General features: G+C 40.8%; 1 protein-coding gene across 2 annotated transcripts in view; it reads left to right on the forward strand.

The window, feature by feature from the left end:
- LOC139537234 (ephrin-B1-like) overlaps positions 1–20255 on the forward strand; it is an 84313-nt gene that overhangs the window by 37771 nt on the left and 26287 nt on the right. The window contains exons 1-2 of one of the 2 annotated variants that reach the window (XM_071338327.1): positions 2932–3070; positions 4145–4422. In XM_071338327.1, coding sequence (XP_071194428.1) covers positions 4221–4422 — 202 coding nt within the window. In that variant the 5' untranslated portion in view covers positions 2932–3070; positions 4145–4220. Of the gene's footprint in view, positions 1–2931; positions 3071–4144; positions 4423–20255 lie in introns of those variants that run through there. The other variant, XM_071338326.1, reaches the window with a different exon arrangement.

Here is a 20255-nt window from a genome sequence, read left to right on the forward strand (position 1 = left end):
TGAATTTCAAGTCAATAGTGGCAGATGTTATTATGCTGATAGCTATTTTGCTTATTGTCATTGTATCACTATCCAGAATGAGACTGACCATTCATTGTTTTCCCCCACTATTGCATGTGATTGTTTATGTAAATGTAAGTTACTTGTTTGATTCGGCCTTTTTTAAGACCTTGAGTAAAACATCTCTATGTTGTAACAATGAGTTATGGTGATTTGAACATGCTTGTACCCATATTCTATATAATGCATTTTATTTGAGGATCACCATGCATCCTAAACTGAAAAAGATCCTGGTGTGCTAGCTGCATGTGCAGATAACAGCACTTTAAAACCCCACTGACTGTGGAGAAGGCTGTAATAATACCATTCTTCCTCTGATGAAAAATGACCATTGAAAAGACATGAAAGGATTTGTATGACGGCAAACAGAATGAAATGGCAATCATTGAGCACTTCTGATGAATATGCCAATCAATCTCATTCATATTCATTCCACTTTAACACACACATAATACCCCACTGTCTCTGCTGATATCTGTCCCTGAAAATAATAGTGATGAATAAAAATATAAACTCCTGCCTGCCATGTTAAATTGTCACTCTTTAAACCTCATTTCCTATGGAAACTAAAGTAGTGGGAGGATATTCAGAGCCTAAAGCCTTAATCGTGAAGATGACCTGTAATTTCCAGTGTTCAGTCTTGAATCTGAACAGTCTTTTGCTCTGCCTTTTAGCTCTTCTGATTAGCAGTCCTGTTGGATCAGCACAAAGGAAATGGAGAATCTGTTTGGACATCTACTTGTAAAATTGTTAATAATAGTAATAATAGGCAGGCAAAGAAGCGTCACAACCTGAGACATCCTAATCAGCACAGAGCCGCAGCAGACATGGTATTATGTGGTTTTAAAGTTATCCTTGAGTTATATCCTTCTCTGCCATCTACACTCTGTTGTTCATTTAGTCAGGTTTGGGTATTTATTGTTGGTGTTTTTGTTCATGTACTATTCTCTATTTTTGTTGGCCCACGCAGAGTCGGCCAACTATCAACAACAATTGCTCTGCCAGTGTATAGAGAGATATCTAACATGGTTTTTGTCATATTTTTCTATTGATGTACTCCATTTTGAGATGATTGTGTGAAGCCATAAAAGTGAACTGAAGAAGGGGCTACTGCTGAGAGACTGCAGAATGAGACAATCAGTGTCGGTTTTGTAGACCGCTATGAATTATGTGTTGGTCACTTTAGTTTGAAATACAGTTGGTTTGGTTTCTTTTTTTATACAGTATGTTGCTAGTCTGCGGTTAGCGCAAATGCAGTGAACCCTTTGTTAGCCGCATTACTTTGTGCTGGCCCCTGGCCGTTTACCTTATCCTTCCAGGGTCCCATGATTTGTAAATACAGAGGATTATAGCAGAGAGAGCATTGCTGCTTTGTGGAGGTTTGAATGTTAAGGCATCCGCATGCTTCCCATCCGAAACAGTTCAGAACAGTTTGTGCATATATTATGACATTTTGTGATGTTTTTGTTCGTTTTGGTCTTCGGTGATTGGTCAATAATAGGGATTCTTTAATGACGTGTTTGTTGTCATTCAATAAGAGATGAATCGTTTCCATGAAGAAAAAAAAAATCACTTGAGAAATACTGCACCAAACATCTTAGTTAGGTGTAAAATTGCACGACTAAGATCTCCTTGACAAAAACGTAAAAATGAATGACAGATTTCTTGACTTTTGAGGAAGTGTATACTGGCGCCAACCGAACCGAAGCATGCGAAAGTCTTTAGTTTGAGAAAGTTTGCTAACAGAGCTGCATTATGTAGCCTACACACTTTGAAGAATGCATTTCCTTTGGCTCAGAAACACATTGTAGACAATATGAAAACTATAGCCAGACATCTGATCAGTCTCTGAAGAAGCCTGAGGATAAGGGCAAATCAAACAGAGGACCCACTGTCTGAGAAACAAAGACAACACCAAGCTAACCGCAGGGCCAGGCAAACTGTACTGACTTCAGACTGTGCACTCTGCTTTGTCTTTATGTACAGTATGGTAATAGTATGCCAGTTCTGCTTCAGTATATGGGGAATAATAAGGCATCATCATCACTCCTAAGCTGTTAGCGAGCACAAGGGGCCCTTTTTAATGCATGGCAAAGAGCTGTAATCCCACATATAACCAGAGAACGAAGAACTGAGAGAGGGAGAGATCCTAATTACAGCATGTAGAGAAACAGGGTCGGTGCAGACTAGATACTAAACGAGCCATGGTGGATTGACATAGTGGCACCAGGGCACGTACTTTTGTCTAAGATACCATAGCAAACCATAACTAATGTTTCTCACAGACAGATAAAAGCAGACAGACAATGCTGACTGTTGATTAATTGTATGTGTGTTGAGTATTAGTCAGCCTCCTAACCACCAGGGCCTTAATTAAGATGAGTCATGAAAGCTGTTTTCTTGTCAATTTAACCATGTTGAAATTGGTCTGGAAGAGTGTATATGCAAATCAAAAGTAAATAAGGATCAGATTGTCCCTTTCCGTCTCCACCGTAACCAAATACATCATTATCAAATTGAGCAACGTCACTCTGGTAACTAGGACAAGGTTGTTTAGACTTTAAGCTGAACAAAAATACATTCAGCACAGATTTGTTTGACTTCTTACAGTACCAGATCAAATATTGCCTACATCAGTTCTTCTTTTATAATGAATTGTGTGGATTAAGCATGTCGGCAGACCTAAGGGTTCTTATCAAGAAGGAAAAAAGGAAATGAAACCACTCGAAGTATCATACACCAAAGGCAATCAGCGGGTCCAAATCCTCAAATAGAATTCAGCAGTGTCTGTCGCTTTGAGTTAGAGGGAAGATATCAAAATTAATGTGAAAGATAAGGCGTGGAGCATCTCGATAAGGCATGCATGCCATCTGACCATCACAGTGATGTGTGTTTATCTGTACTCTCCCTCGCCGGGCGCAGATTAAGCTCAGTCAGGACCCGGGCAGCCCTCTGTCATACTGATTTCCTATTGGCATCTACCCTGGCAATGTGCTGTATGTTTGCTAAGGTAAAGATAGGGGGTGTTTGCTTTGTTTACAGTGTTTTAAATCAAAGGGAATTAATGTAAATTAATGCATGTGTTTACCGTATAACTGCTTGGGCTCTCGGTTGTTATCTGTGGGTTTGATGTTGTAAATACCCGCCCCTGCTTCCCTTAACCTGTTCCTTACAACGAATTCACTCATGATTTATTTTGCACCGGCTTTAAGTGAAGTGAAATAACAAACAATTGACTCTATATTTGGGCGTTTTCACACAGTTTTGAGCTATAGTTCAAATCGGTTAGAATAGTTTGATTATTTGTATTTTTTTCATTTGGTCCGGTTGGTTTCACATTTCTAAATGTCAAACAAACTAAAATTCCAAAACAAAACCACGTGCCCATGCAAGTCATTCGTTTTTTGGACAAAAATGTTAATGTTAAATCCATCCATGATTATTATAAAGCATCACTTTTGTTTCCCAATCTTCATATTACTTTCGCTTTGGTTTTCCAACAACATGCGGGAGGAAACAGCGCAATTGCCGCTCTAACTGCGAAGTGAATATGCTATATTCAGTAGCCTATATTCCCGGTATAGCCCCCGTCTGCATTGGATGTGCTCCTAAATGCATCAACTCTCACAATGTTTCAAAGATGTCAAATTATGCTCGCAGTCAACAAACTAATATGACTGCGCAACTCTGGTTCTTTTTTCCTGTGTTTGGTCTGGACTGCGTTCTCACCTGCAAAGAACCACACCACCACTATATGAATTGAATCGGACCGAGACCACCCTTTTTGAACGAACCACGGTGCTTTGTTTAGTGCGTAGACCAGTCCAAACGAACTGAACTAGGGGGATAAACGCACCAGAGTTTGGAAAAAACGCTCCAAGCCAATTTGGTGTGAATGCCCCCCTTAGTCGCTGTTCAGCCAGAAACAGAAAAAAAACACTTGTGTGAAGAGAAGAATGACATTTTACAGAGTTATTACACACTGTTACGCAATTAATGTGATGTATGCCCAAACGTTGCATGTATGGTTATTAGAATATTTGAAATATTCTAATCTTTCTCTGTCATATTTTGTCTGTTTCAGATTTCAGTATGGGAAGGGCTTGGTGATCTACCCAGAGATAGGGGACAAGCTGGACATTATCTGCCCAAAGGCAGACATGGGGCGGCCATATGAGTTTTACAAACTGTACCTGGTGAAGAAGGACCAGGCAGACCAGTGCAGCACGGTCATGGACCCCAATGTGTTGGTCAACTGCAATAAACCTGAGAAGGACATCAAATTCACCATCAAGTTTCAGGAGTTCAGTCCAAACTACATGGGCCTGGAGTTCAAAAAGAACATCAACTACTTCATCACATGTGAGTATCTGGCATTTTACATTACTGATGTATCTTATTTTACACCATCTATAAACATTTTATTTATGCTTACAAATTTCAACATAATTGTTAATGGATTGTTCATAGTTTAAAGGGATAATTCAGAATTTTTGAAATTAGGCTATTTATCTACTTCCCCAGAGTCTGATGAACTTGTGGATACCATTTTTATGACTGAGTGCAGTTTGAAGTAAGGTGCTAACTAGTGCTAATACAATTGCTAACTAGAGTTAGTGCAATCACTGGATGTCTATGGGTATCCATGTTAGCAGATACCCATAGACTTCCAGTCATTGCACTAACGCTAGCTAGCATTGGCTCACGAAACTATCTCTAACTTCCTTCATAGTAGACACATAAAACTCTGACACTAGGGAAGAAGATAAGGGTCATCCTTGCCAAAATCCCGAAGTATCCCTTTAATACAGTCCTGGCATAGAATACAAATGATTCACAAGGCACTTAAATGCAATGAGGCTTTTCCTTAATCTACAATTTAGAAATGGGTATTGCAGTGCTGCAATAAAATCAAACAATTGTGTTTTCCATGGGCTTAACGTTCCGTAGTATGCAACATATAGAAGAGGTACTGTACTTGTGCCTTTTACTTGGAATAAAAGCTTATAAAATATTTGCTGTGGAGCATGTAACTTTCTGAAAGAGACCTGTCTAGTACCACTGAATTGATTATCCTGCTGAGCCTGAAATCATTACAGCTCACATTAACCCCCTTGGCCCCCCATAAACATTTTCTTAAGGTCGTCTGAATATAATGTGTGTTGAATAAAAGCCTTATCAAGTAGTCCTTGGTCAGGAATGCCTCAGCAGCCTTGATATCTTTTTGACCCATTGTGTTTAAGTGCAGCCACTACTAGCCTAGCTCTCCCTGCTCAGCGCGACTCTAAACGCAGTGACGTTTCTGAATTTTCTGAGGCAAAATCGTTTCTGTCAGATCCGGTCAGTTGCAATAACACTAAAACTCAGTGGCAGAGGGGTCAGCTCCAGTCAAGCAGGCCTGATTTGTTCTGTTACACATCGCCGAGCCCATTGGCTCTGACATCCTAACACCAGCACATAATCGACTTCAACTGACTCCACAGGCCCAAGGCTGCTTTTCTTTAACCCTCTAATCCACATGGTATGTCTTTAGATAATCACTGGTGGCTGGCTGGGGAAGGTACTCTGCTATTGTCCTATCCTCTCAGAGATCTAGCATTAGAACATCAATGACACCATAATGTCCAGTCTCGCTAATGTCTTCCAACCCAACGTGAATGACCCATCAAAACATTCTGAATGACTGGTGAAGCATGAACAACAACAAAAAAGGCTTGCACTTTTGATGCTTCCCTGTGAGGAAAGCAAAAATATTGCATATTTGCCACAAACCGATTACATTTTCGACTATCCTTGAAAGTAGTCAGTATTTTTTCCTCATGTTCTTTAGTCTTGTTCCAAAATAACGATTTTATGTGGTTTCACGAGTAAATGGGCCACGTTTATCAAAACGTGTGCACACTGAATGTGTAAGAGGTGTCCCAGCCACACATGTACAGTATGTTGGATCAGGTATCCAGTATCTTTTTGACATCCATTTGATAAACAGTGCCTCTTTTTTTTTTTGTTTAAACACCCTTGATTTAGGGGAAATGAGCTCAAGTGCTTGTTTAATTACTGAACTCTGTAGCTTTCTGAGTAGTGATGGATTAGTGATGAAGACGAGAGGCGAGGCAGAGTGCACTCTACACTGCTGATTCAATTGTTTCCTCGTAAATCAAAGTATGGTTTAATAAAACGCAGGACGTCTATTGCCAAGAGTGCTGCTGTCAGTGTAAGTCTCTCTGAGATCTTACTGACTTTGTTTCTTTGATGATCTGATCAATAGTGGTCAACTTCTACGTTTCAAAACATTAAGAACACCTTCCTAATATTGAGTTGCTCACCCCCCCTTGGGTGGTGGACCCTTCTTGATATACAAGGGAAACTGTTGAGCGTGAAAGTCCCAGCAGCGTTGCAGTTCTTGACACAAACCTCCTACTACCATACCACATTCAAATGCATTTAAATATTTTGTTTTACCCACTCACCATCTGAATGGCACACATACACAATCCAAGTCTCAATTGTCTCAAGCCTTAACAATCCTTCTTTAACCAGTCTCCTCCCCTTAATCTACACTGATTGAAGGGGATTTTACAAGTGATATCAATAAGGAATCATAGCTTTCACCTGGATTCACCTGGTCAGTCTATATCATGGAAAGAGCAGGTGTCCTTAATGTTTTGTCCACTCAGTGTATGTCAGACACAGACAGGAAATAAAATATACACTGCTCAAAAAAATAAAGGGAACACTTAAACAACACAATGTAACTCCAAGTCAATCACACTTCTGTGAAATCAAACTGTCCACTTAGGAAGCAGCACTGATTGACAATAAATTTCACATGCTGTTGTGCAAATGGAATAGACAAAAGGTGGAAATTATAGGCAATTAGCAAGACACCCCCAAAAAAGGAGTGATTCTGCAGGTGGTGACCACAGACAACTTCTCAGTTCTTATGCTTCCTGGCTGATGTTTTGGTCACTTTTGAATGCTGGCGGTGCTCTCACTCTAGTGGTAGCATGAGACGGAGTCTACAACCCACACAAGTGGCTCAGGTAGTGCAGTTCATCCAGGATGGCACATCAATGCGAGCTGTGGCAAAAAAGGTTTGCTGTGTCTGTCAGCGTAGTGTCCAGAGCATGGAGGCGCTACCAGGAGACAGGCCAGTACATCAGGAGACGTGGAGGAGGCCGTAGGAGGGCAACAACCCAGCAGCAGGACCGCTACCTCCGCCTTTGTGCAAGGAAGTGCACTGCCAGAGCCCTGCAAAATGACCTCCAGCAGGCCACAAATGTGCATGTGTCTGCTCAAACGGTCAGAAACAGACTCCATGAGGGTGGTATGAGGGCCCGACGTCCACAGGTGGGGGTTGTGCGTACAGCCCAGCACCGTGCAGGACGTTTGGCATTTGCCAGAGAACACCAAGATTGGCAAATTCGCCACTGGCGCCCTGTGCTCTTCACAGATGAAAGCAGGTTCACACTGAGCACATGAGCACATGTGACAGACGTGACAGAGTCTGGAGACGCCGTGGAGAATGTTCTGCTGCCTGCAACATCCTCCAGCATGACCGGTTTGGCGGTGGGTCAGTCATGGTGTGGGGTGGCATTTCTTTGTGGGGCCGCACAGCCCTCCATGTGCTCGCCAGAGGTAGCCTACTGCCATTAGGTACCGAGATGAGATCCTCAGACCCCTTGTGAGACCATATGCTGACATATGCACATTTGTGGCCTGCTGGAGGTCATTTTGCAGGGCTCTGGCAGTGCACCTCCTTGCACAAAGGAGGAGGTAGCGGTCCTGCTGCTGGGTTGTTGCCCTCCTACGGCCTCCTCCACGTCTCCTGATGTACTGGCCTGTCTCCTGGTAGCGCCTCCATGCTCTGGACACTACGCTGACAGACACAGCAAACCTTTTTGCCACAGCTCGCATTGATGTGCCATCCTGGATGAACTGCACTACCTGAGCCACTTGTGTGGGTTGTAGACTCCGTCTCATGCTACCACTAGAGTGAGAGCACCGCCAGCATTCAAAAGTGACCAAAACATCAGCCAGGAAGCATAGGAACTGAGAAGTGGTCTGTGGTCACCACCTGCAGAATCACTCCTTTTTTGGGGGTGTCTTGCTAATTGCCTATAATTTCCACCTTTTGTCTATTCCATTTGCACAACAGCATGTGAAATTTATTGTCAATCAGTGTTGCTTCCTAAGTGGACAGTTTGATTTCATAAAAGTGTGAATGACTTGGAGTTACATTGTGTTGTTTAAGTGTTCCCTTTATTTTTTTGAGCAGTGTATATGTTCGTTAGCCATTGACAATATAATCTGTTATACAATATGTCCATATTAGAACATATGTAATTAGTTTACTTGTTGGTGTATTGAAACCTCATTTTCAGAAAATTGGCAGAGAACCTAGGGGTTACATTTAGAGTGTACCAAGGGCGTATAAAAGCTGTTTTATGGGTCCAAGTAGTTTTTATGACATTAGGGAAAATAAAGTGCCTCGAAGAGTTTCCCTGCTGAGGTCAGATCTTTGTTTCCTTTGACTCAAAACAAATGACCATGAACATTCCTCAGACAGTACAGATTAATCATATATTTTTTTCAATTGGTATGCCAAATTGTCTCAATCTAACTCTGTGATAACAATTTTTCTATTAGGTATCACTCGACTGATAAGATTAAACTTCCCTGGCACTTTAATATTGTCTCGAGGCAATGGGACACTGCTGGTCCAGCTTTGTGTGCACTTTAACTCTCTCTCTCAGAATAACTGTTGCTTTATGACAAACTGTACTTGTTTTACTGATCTGTGGCAGAGTAGCCGTAATGCTTCATCAAAGATTTGTATACTGCTCTGTAAACATCATCTGACCAGAGATAATGCCTCTAATTAGCTCCAGTGATTGGTGGAGAATACAGTACACAGAGAGGGCTAGCATGAACTTTTTAACTCCCTCTCTCTTCTAAGAATAAAAATATATGCTCTGGCATACAGAGCCGGCATTATTGGCAAGCCTTAGGGGGCTTGGCCCGCTCTACCTTACCTCCTTGCCCATCCAAGTAAAATATAGACATATTTATAATTTATTTGACAGAGACGCATGCCGACAGACAGACGCATCAATCTCAGATAAAGCATCCGAGCGAGCGAAACAGTGTCCCTCTGTCTCTGTATGTGTAGCCCATGTATCTGATGCCATACTCTTTTTGACCAGACAGCATCAGATATCTGGGCTACATATAGTAAGACAGAGTGGCGCTGTTTCGCTCGCTCCGATGCTTTCTCCGTTGAGATAGTTTAAGCAGAGAGGAAGAGACGAAGCGAAAGGGGCTCACTCTTGCCAAAATCTGTCCAGAATAATCCCTGTGTGTTCCTATAGGCTTAATATGCAGACCTAAACTTGTCACCTGCATTCTCGCCTTTGGGACAACGACTCCCATTGTTAGGGCGGAGACATGAGCATCTCGTCATTATATACAGCTCTTTGGTTTCAAGCAGTCTCTTGCGAATTGGAAAGGAAAGTTGGCGGATGCAGAGTGCACTGTTCAGATGCTGGCTTTACCTAAAATAAATGTATGTTTTGCCAGTATTATATCATTACTCCTAAATAAAAAAAATCAAAGCACTTCACCAGAGAGCATGACTTAGCCACAGAGGATCACTAGCTTCTTTAAAAAAAAAATCTGTGGATTGTTTCAAATAACAAACGCATAGAGCTACAGTGCCTTCAGAAAGTATTCACACCCTTGACTTTTTCAAAAAAATTTTGTGTTAGACTGAATTTAAAATGGATTTAAGTGAGATTTTTCAGCCATTCCCAAACCTGCAACCAAAAACAAGCTACACACAGTATGGGCAGTACCAAAACAAATCTAATATATTTAACATTCTATTGGTTGCAAGAGTTTTGTATAATAATTTAAAAACATTTTGTGTATCAGTTCATAAACCATGTACCATGGAAATGGTACATCGGAAATCTCCTCCAAACTATTTTGCAACCTGTATGGTGCAGCTATACATTTTTTGGTCCTTAAATGAAACTGGTATACTTTTTTATTTATCACAATTTTAATGCAGGGCCGACAGACAAGTTCCTTACCTTCTCCTCTTTCCACTTGCCTCCTCCATTTTTGCAGTAATGATGCAATCAGTTGGTTATAATTTTGGATAGAGCAGACATTTCTATATATATTTGTTAACTGCATGTGTGGCATACCAGTCCAATTTTTTATATATATATATTTTTATCAATTAGTATATTTCCGTTTAACCATAATATTTTTTCTAATATTTGTTCTGTCTTTTCTGGTGGATTAAATTGAAATTGCAACCAGCTTTCTATGGCTTGTTTTAAAAATAGCAATATTTGACTGAAGCCTTTAGTGAGAGGTCCAATGATTTAATATTTAATCATTTCTGCCCTCTATTAAAGTGATAATGCCAGAGAAGCCGGTGTTTGAAGGATACATCTCGGTCCGGCAAACCGTGCCAATATATTCTCCATTATCAGTTTTATACAACGGGTTACCAACATATTCAAATAATGATTGACATATTTTCATTGGAAAACATTTTTTATTCATACTATTTCATCATTCCACAAGATATAGTTCCGACACAAATCTAGGGTTGCTACCCAAGCCGGCTGGTCGTTCGTTCTATTGGTTCGGTTGTCTTTCAGTCTTTTTGTTCTGTATCTATGGTCGCGACCCAGTTGTTTGTTCTAAATGTACCATTGCCATACTGGCTGGCAACGTTCTTATCCCTTGCTTGCTAGCTAGCCAACAACTGGCTAACTTACAGTCACGTCATAAAATGCAGCCAGAATAACAACAAAGTAGCTGCACTTGTTAAGCTGTTTTCTAGTGACATTTATTTGGATACATCCATAACAATGAGCTAATGAGGCGCGATTTTGCGCATAGAAAATGTGCTCACTCGTAAGGACACTGTTATTCAGAGGATCTAGCCAACAACACAGCTAACAGAATCACTTCAAACCGAAGCTGGAAAGATTGCAAACTAGCCCTACTTTGTATATAGCCATAAAAATGATGTCAGTTGATTCATGATTTCGACTGGCTGAGAAACGCTGACTGCCTGTACAATGGGACAGCTGGAAGTTGACTTTGAATATTGAAAAATGTGGCAAATGTCAGAGAGACAGACAGCAAGGTTTATACAAATTTACGGTATTGAAAACTAAGTATTAGTCTAAAAGAAATGTGAGAATGTCTAGATACTTTTTATAGTGGAGATCAAGTTTATAAATTGCTTGGCTGAGCTGATGAGACAGTGGATTGCGCAGTCACATGGAACAAAGTACATTTGTGACTTGTGGAATAGACACCAATCAGCATTCAGGATTAGACCCACCCGTTGTATAATCAATATATAAATAGGCACGTTAAATGTTTTGCTCACATAATTTAAAAAGCAAGTCGTTAGGTGTAGGCAGGGCAATAAGTAAATAGGTAAACGGGAATATGACTAAAGAATTAATCAGGGTGATTTTTCCACAAATGGACTGGTGTTGTCCTTTCCAAGGTAGCCAAATTAGACAAGATGTTGCTAACTTTCTATAAAATGTATTGTAGTGAGATCATTTCTTTCTTTCAGGATATGAATACAGAGAATGTCCACTTCACCGTCTGACTATTTTATTGGTAAAATACACTTTAATGTAAAAGTTGTATAGAATTTCTTCATTGTCTTTTGTTTGGAGTGTTCCATGTGAACAATGAGCATGTATCTGGTGTATCTGTTCTAATAATGTTGAGGGATAGCTGCGTGTGAGCATGTATAGTACCTGACCTGTTGCACGCAAATGTAGGAAAATGCCCATCTGGGGATGTCTGATTTCTGTTTGTCTTAACTCACCACATCCACCACTTATATTATATTTTTCTTCACTTCACACAGTAGCCTAAGTCAATGGAGTATGTTTTTTAACATCCGTTGCGAATTATAATAGTTCCTCACCGGCCTTGATAATCACCAAGCCTCAGTGTGAAAGAGCAAAACATCATGATCTGATGATCCCGTATATCCAGTGGAAATGCCATAAAATAAAGTACCTGATGTTTTTTTCCCTTGCTCAAAAATAGCTCTCTGTCCTGAGCTCACTGGCGCTGGAAACTGAGGGCCCGGAATAGGCTAGTTGATACGATGTTACAAGTTCGCTAGCTACAGCTTTGGGCCACACCCAGTTGATTGATTTGATACAATGTTGCACTTTACTAGTGATAGCTCAAATCAAGACAGATTAAAAGGGAGGCAGACAGGCAGAGAAGAGAGATGAATGTGATTGAAAGTACCTGAATGTATCAGGATATTTTCTGGTTTTAATTGTTGACTTTAGACCTACAGTGCATTCGGAAAGTATTCAGACCCCTTCCCCTTTTCTACATTTTGTAAAGTTACAGTCTTATTCAAAGGTGATTCAACAAAGTACTGAGTAAAGGGTCTGAATACTTATGTAAACGTGATATTTCAGTTTTTATTATGAATAAAAAACTGTTTTTACTTTGTCATTATGGGTTATTGTGTGTAGATTGGTCAGGGGGGGGGGAAACAATATAATTACTTTAGAATAAGGCTGTAACGTAACAAAATTTGTAAAAAGTCAAGGGGTCTGAATACTTTCCGAATGTACTGTATGTATTTTACTTAGCCTATAGGCCAATGCATCATCAACTATCTCGGAGTTCCATGCGCTCATTTCTTTAGCCGCCAATGGATCACAGTTTATCAGTGTCCATATGGCAGAGGCTGGTGCTCTCCTTCAGTTCAATTTTTACTTTTAGATTTTTACTTCAGATTTTTATGATTTAAACACCTGACAATGATTTTGAAAAACAAAAAAACTTTATTCATGAAATGAAACAGTTCCACGAAAATGCACATATGAAACTCTAACCTGGCATGCAGATCAGTATAAATGTATCAATTGTAAGCTTCCCCAAACTTGAAACTCACACGTCGCTTATGGTCTTTACTGTAACACCCTTTAAAAAAAAATGTCTTGTGTTAAAAAAAAAACGTCCCCGCGTATGGAAATCAAATGCCCGTCCAACTGATTCGTTGGAATAGTTCCCTCATGTTCACACTGACATGGAGAGGATTATCTTTGTTGACTGTATGCACACCGGTATAGTTCGTACACATGTTGTGTGTTGGGAGGCAGTTCTCGCGTTGGCTGCACTGCATAGTTCAGCTCCATAGTAAACAGTGACTGTGGTGGCCTGTGGTGGTCACCTACGCCCTCCCCCTGTGGTGTGGGTCTTTTCCCATGTGCCCCTGTGCAGAGGGTCATCGAGTCTCAGCAGGAGGGGTGTCAGTAATAACCCACTGATGTCAACTCCAACCTGACCACCATTTGGCAGCAGGGCCACAGAACTGCAGGAGAAAGAAACAGACATACTGGAGTGATTATACTCCCAGAGAAGAAAACAATCCTCCAAACAAAAATCCATCTTAGCATGGAGTTCTTCCATGCTATTTATCTTGTTCTCTTTTCAGAAGAGAACGATGCTATGAACGATGTATATGTCTATGTACAGTAGGTTATTTGTTGGGAGAGGGATAATTTTTTTAGCCTGCACTAAACCAGTCTGGCTGTGTTGTCAGCTGCACACTGATTCCTTGTAACCCGCCATGCCTGATGGTGACGCATTTTGACAGCTGCCACTCCAGTTGGGACGGGGGATTGGGGATTTTTGTCTGTGTGTGGGGGGGCTTGATCACATACAGTAAGTAAGTCTGCATGCGTATGTGTTTTTTTTGTCCATGTGTGTGTTCATACGTGTGTGTGTGTGTGTGTCTGTGTGTGTTGGGTGGGCTGTTGGCAGGAAATGGACATAATCCACTAAATGTCTCTGGAAACTGAGCTGATTGGCACCACAGCCTGAATTTCCATCCAGTGTATTGCAGGGGCAGACGAGGACATTTGTGCAAGAAAAGCTGAGTAAGGAGATGCTACAAGATAATATAAACAATACATTTTTTAACTGTACTGCCCTACAAAGGCAAAACACAGTAACTATGTAATTAATGTTACTGCAAAATCTGAATCTGAAAGTCTTTTTCCATCTAGACAAACAGTCATTTCTGATATTCCATGATATATTCTGATCAACTGGCTCATTCTTGTCTCAGGAAACTAAATACCACACTAATCAGATTACAACAGATCAAAGTTTTTCCTTTGTAGGGCAGTGTAGTATACATACATTTTACATTACATTTGAGTAATTTAGCAGATGTTCTAATCCAGAGCGATATAAAGTGCATTCATCTTAAAATAGCTAGGTGAGACAATCAAACATCAGTCATAGTAAGTACATTTATTCTCAAAGTAGCTATCAACAAAGTCAGTGCTGGTAAGAAAAGATAACCATGAGTGTAAGTTCAATAAAGGCAAATGTTTTTCATGAGAGGTATTGTGGAAGAAATACATGAAGATTTTCAAAGAATTATAGATTTGAACAAATTACATGAAATAATGAGTACCATTTCAAACAAACAAACAGTTTTAATGTTTTTCAGCATTCAAATGTGACTAGTTATCCCATTATGTCTCCCGAGTCATTTGATCTGGCCCATGCTGTTACAGCAAAACACAACAAAGCCTTTGCAGGCAGCGTCTTTCAGGAGGTGTTGCTTCCATGGCTCTCCCACACCATGTGTAGTGCATTTGCTTCTACCATAATCTCCCTCTGTTTGATTCAGCTCATAAAGCACTGCTGCAGAATTCACTGTAGCTTTGAAAATCTTCAATCCTGGGCCCGATAACAATTAAACTCTTTCATCGTGTTCTGCTAGCATCATCTCTCACTGACATAACTTCTCTAAAATGTTACAGTGGGAACCTTGATTATAGGACTCGCAACATTGGAATGCATTGCACAAAAATTACACTTCAAGCAGAACATCACTGATGCATAGTCATTGGTTCAACACGCTGACTAGTCAAATCTGACTTGTGTATCCAGTTAACTGGTCTCTGTTACTGGTCAAGGTCGCTAACTGAGCTTGACTCAAAAGCCTTCTTCTAGTAATTCAAACGGATGTGAAACACAAACACAGCCAAACAGCTGCTCAGGCATTACTCCATCTTTATGACTGACCGACCGCCCCGATCTGTCCGATGGTATATTCCCCATGTTGCCTCTCTTCTATTGTCCTGATTCCTCTTGATTTTTCTCTGCTACCTTCCATGCCCGGCGTTAACCCCCTCTGGAGGTCTCCTTCATATCAGGTTAATCAGGAAGCAGGCAGAGAGCTGCAGGAGCCTTGTCACTGAGGAGGATGGAATCACAGTGTAATTGGGCCAGATATAGCAACGTTCCCCCCTGAGCACAGTGGATGCAGGAGGGGAATGGGGAGGTTTGTCATGGAGGTTCCCTCGGACAGCTGACTCTCTAATCTTCAGCACAGCCCCAGGAATGATGTCATCTGCTGCGCTCCATCTTACCTTTTGACACACCATGACATGTCCATCGTCTACGAGTCGGTTTAAGACCTTCCAATTAGTCTCTCATTGCACACGAGTCGAGATGCACCGAGAGAGAAACAACTGGGCCGGTATTCATATGCATACAGTGCGGACTGAAGGCCATGGAAGAATATGCAGAATATGTTTCTTTTGTGAAACTTGTGGTTATGTGTCAGGTCACATACAGTGTAGTAACCATGATTTGGCTCATAATGAATCTGTCGTCAAATTAATTGGCTTTGCTTTTAATTTTTAAAGCGTAAATCTGGAAAGAAACATGCCTGAGCATAAAGGAAAATAAAAAAGGGTCTGATATTGTCTAAGAGAAGATAATGTGAAAAACATGATCCTGGAAACTTTAGTGTCATCCTCTCTAGAGAAGTATTGCAAATCTGGAACAGACTGAAAAATGAAGATCAGGAAATGTACAGTTGAAAGGTTCTCTTTTTATCACTAGTTCAACTGGTCCCTGGATACCCCTAATGGTTTGTTTCATCAGGAATAGGTCCACATTTTCAATTGAGAAGGCATAATGAAAAATGTAAGGCCTATCAAGTGTATTGTGTTGCACATCTCACAACAATGGCACTGGAGTGTAGAACCTTTGCTCATGGCTTAGTTATCCAGGGCAGCATTTCCGCTGCACTACACAGCTGATTCAAATAATCAAAGCTTGATGATGAGTTGATTATTTAAATCAGCTGTGTAGTTTGGGAAACGCTAATCTAGGGCCTGGTTTATTCTAAAAGAGCCTCTGATTATTTATTGATAGTCGTCGCTGGCCTAGACTGCACCTTGAGGGTGAGATCGGAGCCCTTCCGGAGCTGACTAGAATGCATAAGGAAGTTGAATAGCCGGTCACTTTGGAATAAAGAACATATGATTCTGATTTTGAGGACATATCCCTGGCTTTGATGTACCGCAGTGCAGCCACAGCTTTTGGAGCCGGCCTGAGCAAACATTTTTCATATGCCACAGATGAAAAATGATAATTACCAGGTTCATTTTTTGTTTCGTAGTGGCTGCCATGTCAGAGTGGTCAAGTTTCCCTGAGGTGGGGACCAAGGGGCTTTCCACAGTGGTCGCTAGTATAGTGTGAAGAACATCCTATTCAGAGGTTTATTCAAATGATGTGAGGTGGTGTCTAAACTCCTAAATCTCTGTGTGACCCACAGTGTCAAAGGCTTGCGTTATTGACAGAAGCAGTGTGTGGTGAATAAACTGAAAATAGAAATCAGTCGTAGAGGAGTCTGTGACATGAAACACCTTAATGTAAAGGAGTCAGTTGTCCCATAAAAGATAGTGTGAAAAGTTTAAACGTGTGTTACATAGTAATGTACTGTATATCTACTGTATCTGCATTTTCTGGGTTTTGTAGACTTGTTTACTGCCTTGATGTGAACATAATGAGCGCTTAGGCTTAGAAGCATATTAATTGTTCGCTCTGCAGACAACACATTTAATCGCAGGCATTGGAGTTCCAACAAAGCATATGCTTTAGATTTTTTATCTAATTAACTAGGTTCTGTCGAGATCGTAGGCAAAGCTTTCCTTTTGTTTCTTGGTAAATATCCAATCTTAGCTCGTTTTATTTTAAGTTTTTATTAACTTCTTACAAAGGGCCCAATCAGCAAACTACTTTCAATATGATTTACTAGTCTGTATATCAGTTCTCAGAGGATTAAATACTGTTTTAGATAAATACTTTTAATCTCTTCTCACCTTTCTCTTTTGTAGGGGTGGAGATGAGAATGAACTTGTGTAACTTTATGAGATTCCTGTGGGGAGCTGTGGAGATGATTAAAGTTGACCTTTGCCTCCTCAGTGTGTAGCTGTTTTTTCAGTCATTGGTCAGCCTCTGCTTATTCAAACACTGAACCATCTGAGCCCCCACATGGATCAGATCCTCCACCTGTTGCCATAGCAATATCCCTAAGGTAGTCACCTTGACCTTTGGGGGCCATAGAGTGAGGCATGATGGGATGCAGTGATGTGTGTTATGTAGGGTAATGAGTACGCTCCCTGTGCGTACAGCAGAAACTAAGACTAATTTAACACCAATTAATGCTTTCAGGGACTTTCTCACATCCCTGAGGAGAGATTGTAGTTAAGTTGATGCTCTTTCAGAAATCTTGCAGTGTAAGATCAAGCTTGCAGTTCCAACGAACTGTCCTACAATCCTGGATCATGATTTTTTCCATTTAAATAAAATTGCTTGGACAGGTCTTAGAACACGCTCCACCGTTGTAAATGGTAGGTTACACTGCACTATTTTGGAATAATCTAATTTGGAATAATAGTGGACTTTTTAATCAGACATTTGAAAATGACTGCAGAAGTTGTGTTCACTTATACACTGAGTGTACAAAACATGAATGACATAGATTGACCAGGTGAAGCGACAGTATGATCCCTTAATGATGTCACTTGTTAAATCCACTTCAATTAGTGTAGATGAAGCGGAGGAAACAGGGTAAATAAGGATTTTTAGGCCTTGAGACAATTGAGACATGGATTGTGTATGTGTACCTTTCAGAGGGTGAATGGGCAAGACAAAATATTTACGTGCCTTTTGAATGGGGTATGGTAGTAGATGCCAGGCGCTCCGGTTTGTGTCAAGAATGGCAACGCTGCTGGGTTTTTCACGTTCAAGTTTCCCGTGTATCAAGAATGGTCCACCACCCAAAGGACGTCCAGCCAACTTGACACAACTGTGTGAAGCATTGTAGTCAACATGGGCCAGAATCCCTGTGGAACGCTTTCGACACCTTGTAGAGTCCATGCCACTATGAATTGATGCTGTTCTGAGAGCAAAAAGGTGGGGTGCAACTCAATATTAGGAAGTTGTTTTACATTTTTTGTGCACTCAGTGTACATCATTAAAATAAATGAGAGCAATCATAATCAGACCAGAGAAAAGTGTTGCTGCCAATGGGATTTCTAGCTGGATGTGAAAGCCCTCTTTTGTAAACCATCCATCTCAGTCCTGGCCAAAGGATCGGTAGTTGTGGAAATTATTTCTTGTGGTAGGGTTTCATAAGTCACTGTTGACTTTAACCATGCCTCAATCGATGAAATCAAAAGGGCACTATGAAAAGGTCGGTGTTGGTACTGTCAGATCCATCATAGACAGGGAGTGCAGTGAGGACAACAGGGCACGCCCCAATCTACTGCCATTTGTCTTGGCTGAGACATCAAAGACCGGGAGGAAGGTTCATTGGGAGGATGTTTTTCCTCCACAATATTGTTGCTCATAAAAAACTATTGTTGCTCTATAATAAATAAATGTGCTAATATGGACATTGCTAGTCGCTCTGAATCTTTTTTATTTCCAACGCCTCTCCACAGGCCCTTACAAATATTCCTGTTGTCTACCTTTCTCATTATGTCTGAGATAAAGCTGTAAGAAAACACAGTGGGCATTCTGCCTTTCATCCTATTTCTAGGAATTGTTGAAGATTAGAAAAATGTTGCTGAAATATGACAAACGACATGCTTCTAGGAGCCATGATTTGGTTTCTATGTCAATGATATGAGTAAAAAAAATTAGGTTGATATCATATGAGTCCCTTTTGGAACAATAATTCAAAGTGTTTAATATCCCTGGAGAGTAGATGATAGCATGTCCTTGGACAAGAGATTTGTGAGAAACAGTGCCAATCAAAAGCTTGGACACACCTACTCATTCAAGTTTTTTTTTTTATTTTTACTATTTTCTACATTGTAGAATAATAGTGAAGAAATAAACTATGAAATAGCACATATGGAATCATGTAGTAACCAAAAAAGTGTTAAACAATTTTAGATTTTTCAAAGTAGCCACCCTTGACTTGATGGCGGCTCTGCACACTCTTGGCATTCTCTCAACCAGCTTTACCTGGAATGCTTTTCCAACAGTCTTGAAGGAGTTCCCACATGCTAAGCACTTGTTGGCTGCTTTTCCTTCACTCTGCGGTCCAACTCATCTCAAACCATCTCAATTGGGTTGAGGTCAGGTGATTGTGGAGGCCAGATCATCTGATGCAGCACTCCATCACTCTCCTTCTTGGTCAAATAGCCCTTACACAGCCTGGAGGTGAGTTTTGGGTCATTGTCCTTTTGAAAAACAAAATGATAGTCCCACTAAGCGCAAACCAGATGGGATGGCGTATCGCTGCAGATTGCTGTGGTAGCCATGCTGGTTATGTGCGCCTTGACTTCTAAATAAATCAACAACAGTGTCAACAGCATAGCACACCCACTACGTCACACCTCCTCCTCCATGCTTCACGGTGGGAACCACAAATGCAGAGATCAACCGTTCACATACTCTGCATCTCACCAAAAAAAAAAAAATCTCACATTTGGACTCATCAGACCAAAGAACAAATTTCCACCAGTCTAATGTCCATTGCTCGTGTTTCTTCGCCCAAGCAAGTCTCTTCTTCGTATAGGTGACCTTAGGTAGTGATTTCTTTGCAGCAATTCGACCATGAATGCTTGATTCACGCAGTCTCCTCTGATCAGTTGATGTTGAGATGTGTCTGTTACTTGAACTCTGTGAAGCAGTTATTTGGGCTGTAATCTGAAGTGCAATTAACTCTAATGAAGTTATCCTCTGCAGCAGAGGTAACTCTGGGTCTTCCTTTCCTGGAAGACCCAGAGGGCTATCTTCTGTATACCACCGCTACCTTGTCACAACATAAGTGATTGGCTCAAACGCAT

The sequence above is a fragment of the Salvelinus alpinus genome, chromosome 13, assembly GCF_045679555.1.
Source record: "Salvelinus alpinus chromosome 13, SLU_Salpinus.1, whole genome shotgun sequence".
NCBI classification, from domain to species: domain Eukaryota; kingdom Metazoa; phylum Chordata; class Actinopteri; order Salmoniformes; family Salmonidae; genus Salvelinus; species Salvelinus alpinus.